This window comes from Colletes gigas, unplaced genomic scaffold (assembly GCF_013123115.1).
Source record: "Colletes gigas isolate AHSC1104 unplaced genomic scaffold, ASM1312311v1 Colletes_gigas_Sc00008, whole genome shotgun sequence".
Lineage (NCBI taxonomy): Eukaryota > Metazoa > Arthropoda > Insecta > Hymenoptera > Colletidae > Colletes > Colletes gigas.
In genome coordinates, this window is record NW_025106637.1 from 10,129,240 (window position 1) to 10,143,128 (window position 13,889).

General features: G+C 38.3%; 1 protein-coding gene across 1 annotated transcript; it reads right to left on the reverse strand.

The window, feature by feature from the left end:
• Positions 1–1,817: 1,817 nt before the first annotated feature.
• On the reverse strand, positions 1,818–5,977 carry LOC122397010 (the record flags this gene model as incomplete). Its single annotated transcript, XM_043395811.1, has 2 exons — positions 3,742–5,977; positions 1,818–2,518 (listed from the first exon to the last, which is right to left on the reverse strand). Coding segments are annotated over exons 1-2 (2,937 nt in total), but the record flags the coding sequence as incomplete, so codon positions are not given.
• Positions 5,978–13,889: the final 7,912 nt, after the last annotated feature.

A 13,889-nucleotide genomic window follows, 5' to 3' on the forward strand; every position in this document is an offset into this window, starting at 1 on the left:
CTGGAATGTCGCGAACACTGAGGACAACACCGTATAAGAAATGTCCCCTTTTTTCCATAGATCACGCGAGAATTTAACCGCCGTTTCTTAATAACGAATTAACGCGTTATTTAAACAAACATATTTCTATTGATTCTATGATTATCTGCTACAATGCATATTATTTCGAAACCACATTTTTGGACAAATTCTATAATTTTATAAATAATGGGTGTCATTTCAGCCCCGGTAATATTGAAAACTGGTAATAATTTAATAATTTCAGAAAAATTTCCAAAAGCTGAACATATCATAAAAGCTAAAATGGTTTTTGCCAATTCGTTAGAATTTGAAGCGAAACCCGCAAGTCTGTTTGATTTGTACTGTAATTTTGAACTAATATCAATTTCATCAATTAATAAAATCACTACTTTTTCTCTAGATGTTAAATTGGATGATATATTAATAAGATAATGTTCATTTGTTATATCATTATCTGGTGTAATGGTCATATTGGCTGAAAGATATTGTAAATACCGTTTATGAGGTAAAATAAAAAAATTTCTTAATAAATTGTATGCAGCCGACGATTGGCTATACATATAATGAGAAGGCCATAATAATGGTGCATGACCTATATCTATTGTTTTTATTTCTTATTTTTCTTACTTGATCGGTTACTATTTCAAGATTTTTGGTATAAGCGAAATCAATTGATTCTGCAATAATATATGCCTTATTGAGTTCTTCTAGAGACTTCTCAAGATGTTTTTCAATAAGACATATATCAGTGTCAGAATGTACATTATGTAATACTTTATATCTTGTTAGAGCACTCAGCGGCTCTAACTGTGTGGTTCCGGACGAGGGAGAAGATAGGGTAGAGAAATTCTTACAAGTTTTTAAATAACTTTTTTATTACAAAACTATAGATTTATTATTCGTACAAAAATAACAAAAAATAGAAAAAAACGGAAAACTAAAGGAAAATGGACCCAGGCTCCTGTTTTCGGCCTGGTCCGCCTCTTTCTCCGTCCTTCTTACTGCGTCGGAGGTTTTCTGTAACAGAAATTCCGGCAAATATAAATATTTTGCGGACAAGTCAACGATTACGCGCTCGTCAGCTGCTTGTCTCGCGCTCCAGCGACAGTCTGGTGTGCTTGGAGGGGAGAGCTAACTGGCAATTCAGCGCAATAGCTAGTGGACTGTATTATTTTGCTTTGGTCGGTGATAGTCGTTTTTTACGATATCACCGACGCGCACAACCGGGTAGACGAGGTTTTCCTCTGATCTACCGGGTTCGCTTCGCAATGCCACGGACGGGAAACCAAATGGAGGTTGTAAGGCTCCAAATGGCTATATCCCGCGAGCACGCTCACCGTGCGGGTGACGTTCGAACGCCACCCACGCAAGAGGACGTCTCGTCCAGGTACGGGTACCTCGTCGGCGGCTCCTCAGGAGCGACCTGCGGCCTGTCCACGCAGCTACCTCGATAACGGTTCCTATCGAAAGGACCGCCCGGCAGCCCGCCGCGACGTGGCGCTGTCGAGTCCGACCGTCGATCTCGTTTCAATAAATGGTATGGTTCTCTCTCTCGACGCTGACGTCACTAAGCCGTTTAAATGGCGTTCGAAGCGAATCTTCGCGTGAGGTCGGCGTACGAAAACACGTAAACGGTCGCGGTTTTAAACTGTCGGTACGCCGAACGAACTCGGCGACCGCGTAACCTTCCGCAGTGTCACGTACACAAACGGATACGGGAATCACAGTCGAGATTTATTCTTTTCCCGTACGAACGCGATTTTAAATATATTTAACATATTTAAACACAGAGGTATTTCTTTTTCTTTAAAAAACTCATCCAATGCATGAAATATTGATTCTCCTTTAGTATCAGTTTGCAAATATTTAGCAAATAATAATTCTTGGCAAATTTGTTCTTCCTTTGTGAACCGCACGTATGCTAAACATAAAGCTTCATTTCCTAACAAAGTTGACTCATCAAGTTGAATAGAAAACCGAGATGTTTTTAAATAGCCACACAATGAATCTTCAACATCTTGAGCCATTTCATCAATTCTTCTTTGCACTGTATTATTGCTCAACGAAATTTTCTTGATAATATCAGATGCTGGCTTGTGTAGCACAGTACGTATTACTTCACTTATAGCCGGTATAATTAGTTCTTCACCAATAGTATGAGGTTTTCCCGATTTGGCAATCATTAACGAAATATTGTAAGAAGCAAGCAAGCCATCGTCATCTTGTGTGGTTGCGGTTGAAAAGAGTTTTGCCAATGTTAGTTTCATAAATTTTTCTTTTAGTGTTCGAAAATAAGATAAATCCTTATCTTTTTTATCACCATGAATTTTAGTCAAATGTTCTTGTAGTCTGGAAGGCTTCATAGCTTCGTTTGATAAAACTTTCTGGCAAATCAGGCACATTGGTAATGTATTGTTTACAGGCGACTCAATAAAGCCATATTTCAAATATTCGATATTATATTGTCTACATTTTTTTTTGGTTGAGCCATTATTATCTGTAGAAAAAAATAAAATTTTTTTGGAGGTATTTTTGATTAATATTTTTTTTTGTAATTTTTTGAAATATTTTAGTAAAAAACAAACTAAAATAAATACTAACGAAATAAATAAACATGATATTATTAATTGTAAAGCGCATATAATTATTACAAAATAAATAAATGTAGGATTACTTTTGAACCCAAGAACTCTACGTCACTCTGCTCGCATGCCGCAACTGACTCGCCCGCCGAACATTCACGCTTTTTAATATCCGTCCATCCTTTGCATTCGTCTCGCTTGCACTCTGTCTCTCGAATCCATGGGTTAAGCTGCGTCTCCGCTGCGTCGGCACGGGTCGGCATTTGCCGATCGGCACAGCGTTCGGCACAAGGCGGCACAAGGCGGCAAAAGGCGGCAAAAGGCGGCATAAAGCGGCACGGCTTTACACTCATACAGACATTTATACTTTCCTATCGCTCAGGTCTAAACACTCTTCATTCACGCCGCCTTCAGTAACTCGAGTTTCACAAACATACCGACGCCGGTCTGTCGCAACACTCAGTCGCTCGCACGCACGCACACCGGACCACTCACCCCACATAAATAATACTCACCAATTATAGTCGCACTATTTGTTAGTTAACTTTAACTTGTCACAATATCACAACAATGTACAGTGAAAACTCGATAAATGTCCTCAAGAGCTGTTCCATAAATGATACATTTTTATCCCCACCACTAGGGGGATCCCCCTTGAACCAGTGAGGCGAAGTGTAACCGGAGACGTACGGCTTTCTTTAAAAATCTTTATTGCCTTCGTCACCTTAGTTTAAATGTCCCTGTCAGTGTGACCACACTACTGTACAAGAAGAAAGTTTTTTATTTTTTACTTTTTTTTAATAAAAATTTTACTACCATGTGGGGAAGATTTTTCTAATTAAAATGAGACTAAACACGATATAAATCGGCCAATATTTTTTTTTTTTTTTTTTTTTATTGAGCGTTTTAGGTCACATGCCCTTTTAGGTTATTAGTGACCACAGTTGGTTACTTAGTGGGGCTAATCATATTTAGAGCAATTGGTATACATTGATGTCTTTTAAGAAGTTTAAAACTTTTCTGCAGGAATCTGTTTCTCGTAAGATCGTTAGTGAGTTTTGTAACTTGTGTTGGATCCTCTTCATATTGTATTTAGGGCAGATTGTCAAGATGTGTTCAATACTATTTCGTACGTTACAGGTGTCGCAGGAATTTGGTTCGGTTTTTGTGATAAGGTATGAGTGTGTCCAGTTCGAGTGTCCTATTCTTAGTCGGGTTATTTTCACTTGGTCTTTTCTATTTAGTAGTAGCGCCGGATTGAAGTCATGTATATTATTTCGAACTTTATGTAGCTTAGTTGGTCTGCTATTTCTCCATTCTTCATTCCACACTTCCGTTTGCGCCTTGGTGCAATGCTTTTGGATGTCTTGATGAGTTGCCTGTTCACATTTCGTTATAGCTGTACTGGAGCTAGCCAGTTTTGCTGCTGTATCAGCCTTTTCATTACCTTCAATACCAATATGGGAGGGAATCCAGGAATATAACACTTCTCTTTTGTCTCGCTTAAGTGTTTCATTTAATTCAATAATGTTTTGGATTACAGTGTTGTTTGTTTCCAAATTTTGTAGGGCGAGTAGGACGCTTTTAGAATCAGTTAGAATGATGGATTTATTGTGTGTTGTTTCTTCTATGTACTTCAAGGCTTGTAGAACAGCTAACGCTTCACTAGTGAATATTGTGAATGTTTCCGGGAGCCTGAATAGGATCTCATGTTCGGGAGTGCATACCGCACATCCAGTCCCCTGTCCTGATTTTGAAGCATCAGTGAAAATTTGCGTATGGTACGGGTATTCATTCGATAATTCAGTATATAGACTTTTGAGAACGTTTGGGTTAATTTGTTTGCCTGCTTTCAGAATTTTATCGAGTATGCAAGGAGGATCTATCGTCCATGGTGGAATTTGATACTGTATTCTTGATATGATTTTTGGTGTATCCATATTTAGTTCTTGCCAGTATGTTTTGACTCTACTATTTAACGGTTCCGGAAGTTTGGGTTTTTCCTTAAATTCATTGAAATGGGCGATGTTAGTTAATTTCTCGTAGATAGGATTTGAAGGCGTTGATAATCTGGTTGCTGCATACGATAAGCTCAGTTGTTTTCTTCGAGTTTCCAGTGGTATTAGACCAGCTTCACATAGAATTGCATTTACCGGACTCGTTCGGAAAGCTCCAGTGACTATTCTAGCTCCGGCATTATGTATAGGTGCTAATAATTTTAGAACGCGTGGTTTTGCAGAATCGTAGACGATTGATCCATAATCTAGTTTAGACAGAACTAAGGCCTTATATGTATTACTTAGAATTTGGAATTCAGCCCCCCAGTTTTTCGAAGCGATGACCTTCAATATATTTAATCTCTTGACACATTCTTCTTTGAGCTTTTTAAGGAATGGCGTCCAAGTGTATTTGTTATCAAAAATTAGACCGAGGATTTTTGGAGTGCTTGTTATCAAGAGTTGGTGCTGGCCTAAGTGTAGCTGTAGTTGGTGGTTTTGTGTTGTTCTTTGTTTTGAAAAAACTGTAACGGTGGTTTTGTTTTTTGAGAATTTAAATCCAGTTTGTAGGGCGTATTTTTGGAGTCTATCTAAATTGTCTTGAAGGATTTGCTGACTGGTGCTTAGACTTTTCCCGGTTATAAAGAAGGTACAGTCGTCAGCGAATATGGTGTATTTAACTGGTTTAGAGAAGACTTCAGCGATATCGTTTATTGCAATCAAGAATAAAATTACGCTTAGTACAGATCCCTGCGGTACCCCATTTAAGATTTCAACTTTCTTGGATAAATTGCCGTTGACACGGACATATATAGATCTGCTTTTTAGGAAATTGTATATAAATTGTATCATGCTTCCACTTATGTTCCACTTTATAAGTTGTTGTATTATTCGGTGTCTCCAAAGCATGTCGTAAGCCTTCTCAATGTCTAAGCATATTGCTATTAGATGTTGTTTTCTAAGGAAGGCTTCGCAAATGTTTATATCTAACATTGCAAGGTTGTCCATCGTCGAACGATACTGTCTAAACCCATTTTGATTTTTTCCTAGTAGGTTATTGGTCTCCAAATACCATCGCAGTCTTTTGCAGATTACTTTCTCTAGCAGTTTGCATAGGCAACATGTCAGGGCGATAGGTCTGTAGCTGTCGATTCGAAGCTTGTTTTTTCCAGGTTTTAGAATGGGCACTACTATTGCTTCTTGCCACTTGGTAGGGAAGACACCATTCAGCCATATGCAGTTGTAGATATCTAATAAATAATTTATTCCTGCTTTTGGTAGTTGTTGTATAAAAATATTTGGAATGTTGTCGGGTCCTGGACTGGAATTTTTAACAGATTTTAGCGCCGATTTTAATTCTGTAGGCAGAATTTTCATGTTAAGGGGGTGGTTGCTCGTCTGAGAGATGATATGCTCGTGTCTTGAATTCTCTTCAACTCTAGCTTTAATTTTGAGAAAGTTTGGGTCGAAATTTTTATTACTCGAATTATTTGCAAAAGTAGTAGCTAGAAGGTTGGCAATTTCTTTAGCGTCTATGGTAATTGAGTTTTCAGAACTCTTGATTGCAGTAATTTGGGAACTTACTTTCTGGCCATTAATTTTCTTCAGTTTATTCCATATTTGTTCACATGGAGTGGTCTTTGTTAAGGATGCGATGTAATTTATCCACGAATTCTTTTTTGCTTGTTTAAGGACTTTTCTTGCTTTGGCCCTTGCCCGCTTGAACTCTATTAAATTGAATCGGTTTTATGTTTTTTGTATACGTTGAAGGCATGTTTCTTTTCTTTAATTACATTGCAGCATTCATCATTCCACCAAGGGATATTTTTTTTCTCTGTATTATTTGATGTTTTAGGTATGGATTTTGTGGCAGCATGGATGATTAATTCTTCAAACTCTTTTAATATTTGGTTTATTTCCGAACAGTTTGAGGCATCAGGCGTTTGTAATGATGGAAGGTTTTGATTTATTTCGTGGCGGTATAGCGGCCAGTCGGCTTTTTTGAATTTCCATCTAGGTTGTATTATATGGTTATCAGCATTATTGTCTATTAGTTCAATGATAATGGGAAAGTGGTCGCTGTTATATAACTCGGTTGAAATTTCGTATTTAGTGCTGTTGAAAATGTTGGGGCTGCAAAAGGTTAGGTCTATTGAGCTGTAAGAGCCATTTGACATGTTGAAATGAGTGGGTTCGGAATTATTCAACAAGATGATATCTGATTTGAGTATTATATTTCCAATTAGTTTTCCTCTAGTGTCTGTGTTTGCAGATCCCCACATTGTATTATGGCTGTTGAAATCTCCCATTAATAAGAAAGGTTTGGGGAGTTGCTTTATAATGTTGATTAATTCGGCTTCTTGAAATTGGTGGTTATTTGGAATATAGACGTTGCATATACATATTTCTTTTTGATATAGAATGATTGAGACCGCAATTGCTTCAATATTAGTGTTTAGCGGTATTTCTGTGTAATTTAGGCTTTGTTTCATGTAGATTGCTACTCCGCCGCTCGCGATCAAGGCATTCCTTCTATTTTTTTGGACTACTTTAAAACCTTTAATACTGATAGTTTCATTTGCTTTGAAATTGGTTTCCTGCAGGCATAATACACATGGCCGATGATCCTGGAGCAATTTTTGTAAGAATTCAAAACGTGCTTTGAAACTATTAAGATTCCATTGTATAATCTTCCTTAGCATTTATACTTATTGAACGGTATTTTTTTGTTTGATATTTAATTGGTGTGTTCGTCTTCGGAGCACTGAGGAGTATCTGAGCAATCCGAAGGAGTAGGAGAGCTCATTGAGTGATCAGCCTTGGTAGATTTAACTAGCTTTCTCGTGATTCTTGTGAATCTGTTTTTGATGCAACGGTCTGTGAGGTAAGGGTATATCTCTTTCATAAAATTCGCTAGAGCTTCTACGTCGTCTGTGTATTCTGTTGCAATCTCTCTAGTGTTGGGAGATCCAAGTGTGTTTTCAATAAAGCTTTTAAGTTGGTAGAAGTTTAACATTTTACCAGGTTCTTCTAGTACGTGTTTAACTGGTTGCAACATGTCATCTATGCTTTTATCGCTCTTTGTTGCAACATTTGGTTTTTTCTTTGGCTGCTTGCATTTCGATTCAGTTTCCAGGATTTGTTGAAGACTGATTGATTTTTCTGTGGCATGGTTTGAATCGTTGGTTCCTTCTGTGGTGAGGCTTGAATCGTCGGTCATTTCGGATCTTGTGCGTTTTGAGGTTCTGATCAATGGATCTATGTCCATGGTTTCTGTTGCCGTATTGTCCCTAGGGTTTTCTGATTCTTTTGCCATGTTTGTACTATCAATATTTGATACTATTGGCGCTATTTTGGGGTCTTGAGGTTTTATAAAGACACTTGTTTGTGGAGATTCAGATAGCAAGGGTTGGTTTTTTTCGGTTTTGCAGTTTTTTGCGACGTGACCCTCTTTATTACATATGAAGCATTTTAATGTATCTGTGGAAGGATAAATCCAGTATGTGGTTTGTTCATATTCAATTTTGATTGAGTCTGGGATTTTGTGTGTGTCATCTGGATGGACATATAATTGGCGACGAAAACTGAGGATGTGCGTAAAACCCTCTTCTGCCATGCCAACTCTTAGGAATGATACAGCTGATTCTCTTTTTACTCCAATTTCATCAAGTATTCCTTCAATTATTGAGTGAGGGATTGTTGGGCAAACGTTTGAAAGTATTATACGTTGAGCTTTGCTGATTAACAGCCTTACGGTTACATCGATACCGTTAACTTTAATGTGTTTATATTTATCGGTGAGGTCGTCCGCGATTTTCTTACTCGCCAAAAAGACACAAATTCTACCGTTGGATACTCTTGACATAAATCTAATATTCGCTGGATTGGTAATTCTGCCTAATGCATGAGCGTAATCTCTTAGTTGAATTCCATCTTTGGCTTCGATTATGATCGCTTGATCTTTTTTGGGGAAGCAATCACTTCGTACTACCTTATTGTAGCTTTGTCGTGGTGCGTTAGAATCATTATTAACAGTTTGGGGTACCAAATTTCCGTGGTCAGAAGCCATTTCGGTGAATAGGTTGCACCGAGAATGGCGTAGAAATGGGTTAAGAAGTTGGTTTATAACAATTTAGTAATATTCACTAATTCACAGTAACACAGACTATCATGAATACCTATAAGATTTGATTGGCACTGTACTTGGCACTCGCGTTCACAGCACGCTCGGTGTTGACAAATACATCCGCTCAGTATCACGGTTCCAATCGAACTTTTCGTTATTTATTCTCTTAATAAACTCACGAATATTGAGGTTAAACGAGTTTCTCGCGTCACCGAATGTCAAACGTCACTCCTAACGTTCAATTGTTCCGGCCAATATTTGTTACCATAATATTGAATTAAATATTGTACTTGCGAGTCTTTCTCTCTTTATTTATCCTTCTTGTGATGTCCTTTTCTATGTTCGGAAATATCAAAGAACGACGCATCGAGGTGCTGGCTACATTTATCGAACGGGAGGTACCTATTTTCAAACGGAACGGTTCCACCGTTTCGTAAGTGATCAAAAACTGCAACACTTATGAAATAGGGGGTTTCGTTAGCTACCACTGTTCGATAAATGTACCAATCCACTGACCTTGCGAAGATACGAGTACACAATATTTAATTCAATATTATGGTAACAAATATTGGCCGATTTATATCGCGTTTAGTCTCATTTTAATTAGAAAAATCTTCCCCACATGATAGTAAAATTTTTATTAAAAAAAGTAAAAAATAAAAAACTTTCTTCTTGTACAGTAGTGTGGTCACACTGACAGGGGCATTTAAACTAAGGTGACGAAGGCAATAAAGATTTTTAAAGAAAGCCGTACGTCTCCGGTTACACTTCGCCTCACTGGTTCAAGGGGGATCCCCCTAGTGGTGGGGATAAAAATGTATCATTTATGGAACAGCCTTGAGGACATTTATCGAGTTTTCACTGTACTGAGGAAACGGGGTTCCGTAGTACCGAGGTGGGATGGGTGCGAGGGTGAGGGTTTTTAAAGGGTGCAGCGGCTTTGGCTCTGGAGTCGAGTCCTAAGAAGGACTGATTGTTTATTGAGAGTTACCCAGACGTACAATGCAATCGCCGGGAGGTCCGGAGTCGGAGAGCTCCCCAAGGTCGACTGACCGTGAACGAGACACTAAGGGCAGGTGGCGACGCTCCGCGTAGGTGCCGCGTTACCGTACCTTTTAGGACTGCTTCAACGGGGTGGGGAGTCAAAGTCCCTGGTGAGTCTACCCGACTGTTGCTAGAGGGTTCCTGCAGCTTGGCATTCCCGCGTAGGAGCCGGCACTGAGGAGGTTTACTCTTGCGTAGTCGGGAAGTGACTGCCTAGCATGGGTCGAAGGGCCCGTATTTATACTCGGAGGCCCGTGCTAGCGCGGGCCTGGCCGTCGCTGATTGGCTAGGACCCATCTATTCTTAGCGTTGACCTGGCTTTTCGGTGAACGCTACTTGGACGTTTCTATCCCACGTAAATCTAAGGGCGCGGTATTGCTTCGTTTCGGCGAAAGCCGCGTCGTCGTTCTTATTTCTATACTAAAATTATTATGTAGTGTTACAATATGGTGTAAAACGTTAAACAAGTTAAACGTTAATCATTTATTGAAAATCATAATGTCGTGGTTACAAGACAGTCAATATTTTACTGAGAATTGAGCGCGTGAGATCTTTAGAAAATGACGATATTATTGATCGCCATTTCCAGCAGAGATGGGTTTTGAGAAACGACCCTGATTATAAGTTATTCAACACACAATACCTTTGCAATTAATATAATTGGAAAGGGTTTATGAGTTTGAGCCTTGCGTGAATGAGTGAGGAACTTACATAAAACAAGAACAATGAGCGTTGAGAGCAAGGAACAAGAACAAAGAACTTGAAAGCACACTTGAACAAAGTTAGCACTTGGGCGGTCAGAACAAGACTGGGCAATGGCCGCGCTCTTGGCCACTACGAGGTTTCGACCAGTCGGCAGAAGGATCGATGCGCGCGCATATCAATTATGTGCAAATGCCCAAAATCGGTTTTGGGCGCATGGCGCTGTTAGCTGGTGCAGCTATCCTACTTGTGCACAAAGCGTGCCCGAGAGTGCTGCTAATGAGCGTCGTGGTGGCCAGAGAATGAGTTAATTCTCGAACATGCTGTCTTACATTTTCACAGTAATTACTTGTTGTTTGTCGTGTAATAAGATAACGTTTTGCTATTTCTTCAAATGTGTAATCGTGATGTAACCGCGATAGATATATTCCAACTGCAAATTCACTGTTTCGTAATACATCTTGAACAGAATTTAGAATGTCAGAAAACTGTGAATGATTTAATCCTGTTTCATATAGTAGCTGTTCCTCTGCCATTTTTGTAAAACTCACTCTCACTCACTTCCATCTTTTTATTCCTTTCTTCTAACACTAGATTTTTAAAAGTCTTAAAAACTGCAAGAACTTCCTCGACAGATAACGTTACCCTTGTATCATATGTAGTGAAATCCTCTGGAATTAAAAAACTATCTTTTTTTACATGTGTACAACAAACACGTGCGTTGTATGGAACAAAAATGTCTTTTTCTATATGTATACATACAGTGCCGAACAAAAGTATTGCCACAGACCGTATTTTCAAATAAAATGTTATGTAACTGTGAACAAAGCATAATATCTTCCTTATTTTTGGTATGAAATATGTTATAGGTTTGAACTTTTATCTCGCGAAACAAAGCGGTTAAGTAGACCTGTAATAATAAAAAATAGTAACGAACACATACAGGGCAGTTTTGGACGAAACAAAAGTATTGGCACACTTACATTTTATAATTGTTTCGTGGCGTTATTGGATATTGGAACAGGAATGCCACGGGGCGCAAGTTTTACCCTTTTTCAAGGTGCGGAGTGATCTGACAGGAAATTGAACAGTCAAGTACAGTTAGATCAGCACAAGTTTATTCACACATTCGCGATATGCATTTAAGAGGCTCACGGTTTCGCCTTGTAACCGACTACGTTGTTGAACGGGTGACACAGTGAAGTGGCGAAGTAGAGTACACGAAAATTTAACTTTCACTTGTCACGGGAAAGAATCGGCGATAGTCAGAATAGCGAAATCTAGGACGAACCCTTAAGTTTTTACACGTGGCACTGGAAAAGACTCGGCGACGATCAAGAATGGCGAAACGGATCACAAGTTCAATGTATCTCTTTTTAGTCAAACTCAATGATAAGCGAACAGCGAGAGCGTTTTACCGGTCGTACGCCGGTATTTGTATGATCGCCGAGTCTCAAAAAAAGCGGGTTTTGACGTTGTGACGTCGCGTACCGCGGCGCGCGCAAGCGCGCGTGCGTGTTAATCACGCATGGTGAAATAATTCAGGCCCGTACCTAGCCGGGCGTGGGCCGCGTCTGACCAGGGACGGGCCATTTCGAGTTAGTGCCCGTGGTACACGGGGTCAACCTGTTTAATTCCTGAACAATAATAGAATATTCAAATTAATATTTTGTTTGTAATCCTTTTTGTCTTATTACACTTTGTAACCGATTAGGCATCGAATGTACTAAATTTTGTGTTACTTCTAAACCTATTTCGTTCCATTCCTTCATAAGTGCATCTTTTAATTGCTCCTTTGTCCGAATAAGGTGTTTTCGGAGCCTTCTTTCTAACTCATTCCATATGTGTTCAATCGGATTTAAATCCGGCGATTGAGGAGGGGTTGGCAATGTATGGGGTGTATTAAAAACGATCCATTGGCGGACAATATAAGCAGTATGCTTGGGATCATGATCTTGTTGGAAATAGTAGTTTTCCCCAAGATTTAATTTTTCCACACTATTTTTTAAGTTTTGTTTCAAAATATTTAAATATACAAATTTATCCATAATACCGTCTATAAAAACTAGTTCTCCAAGTCCGGTGGAACTCGTACAACCCCATACTAATACACTACCACCCCGTGTTTAACAGTTGAGACTATGTTATGCGAATCCCTAACTAACTCGGTATTACGCTTTCGCCATATTCTTATTTGACCATCAGATTTAAAAATATTAAATTTACTTTCGTCAGAGAAGAGTATTCTATCCCAAAATTCTAAATTTTTGTGTACATACATCTCTGCAAACTCTAATCTAGTTTTTTCGATTAATTTTGCTGATCAATGGTTTTCTTCTAGCCACTCTTGAATTGTGCACTTTTAAGAACTCTCCGGGTAGTTATAGGATGTACATCTACCTTATTTTCACTTTTCATTTGTGCCGCTATTTCTCTAGAGGCAACTTTAGGATTTTTTTCTACAATCTTGGTAATTTTTCGTTTATCTCGTTCTGATCATTTCTGTGGACGACCACTTCGCGGAAGATTTTTTACATTTTGTTCGTCAGGAAACCGTTTAACGATATTTCTTACGGTGAAACGACTTCTATTTACTATTTTAGCTATCGTAGAATATGAATTTCCCTCTTTTGATAATTTTAATATAATTTTTCTCTCTGAAATTGTTGTTTCTCGTGCTTTTCAATACATCGTTGTGTTATTCACTTTATTACAGGCAAACTTGGTAAGAAATAACAAATGAATATCAAATTGAATCTCGGGACTTCCCTGGATACAACAGTCGTGCCAATATTATAAATATTTACACAAGTGTTTCATAGAAATATTAAATTTACAAGTGTGCCAATACTTTTGTTTCGTCGAAAACTGTCCTCTGTGTATTTGTTACTATTTTTCATTATTACAAGTCTACTTAACCGCTTTGTTTCGCGAGATACTTAAAGTTCAAACCTCAAACTTATATTTTATACCAAAAATGTAGAAGACATTGTGCTTTATTCACAGCTACATAACATTTTATTTGAAAATACGGTCTGTGCCAATACTCTTGTTCGGCACTGTATATAAAGATAAAAAGAATATTTTTACCAGTATCTTCATATTCTTAAATATCTTAATTTTTTCCCCATTTGGCCTACTTACTTTAACAAATCTGAGTAAATCGTCAACATTATGTTTATATTTATTAACAAATGTCTTAACATAGAACTTAATATTATTAGTCGGACTACTCGTAAATTGAATCTGTGATTCCTTAACTAAAGATATAGTTGTAGCTATAACGTTCAGATTACTCAAATTACTTCTACCACTAATAAAATATTTTACGAAGTTGTATGCTCTTTAAAATGTGTTGCGTCCCAAGTCGAAAACACGCCATTTTCGTAACGCAGCAAAGTTCGTCGAGGGGCACAA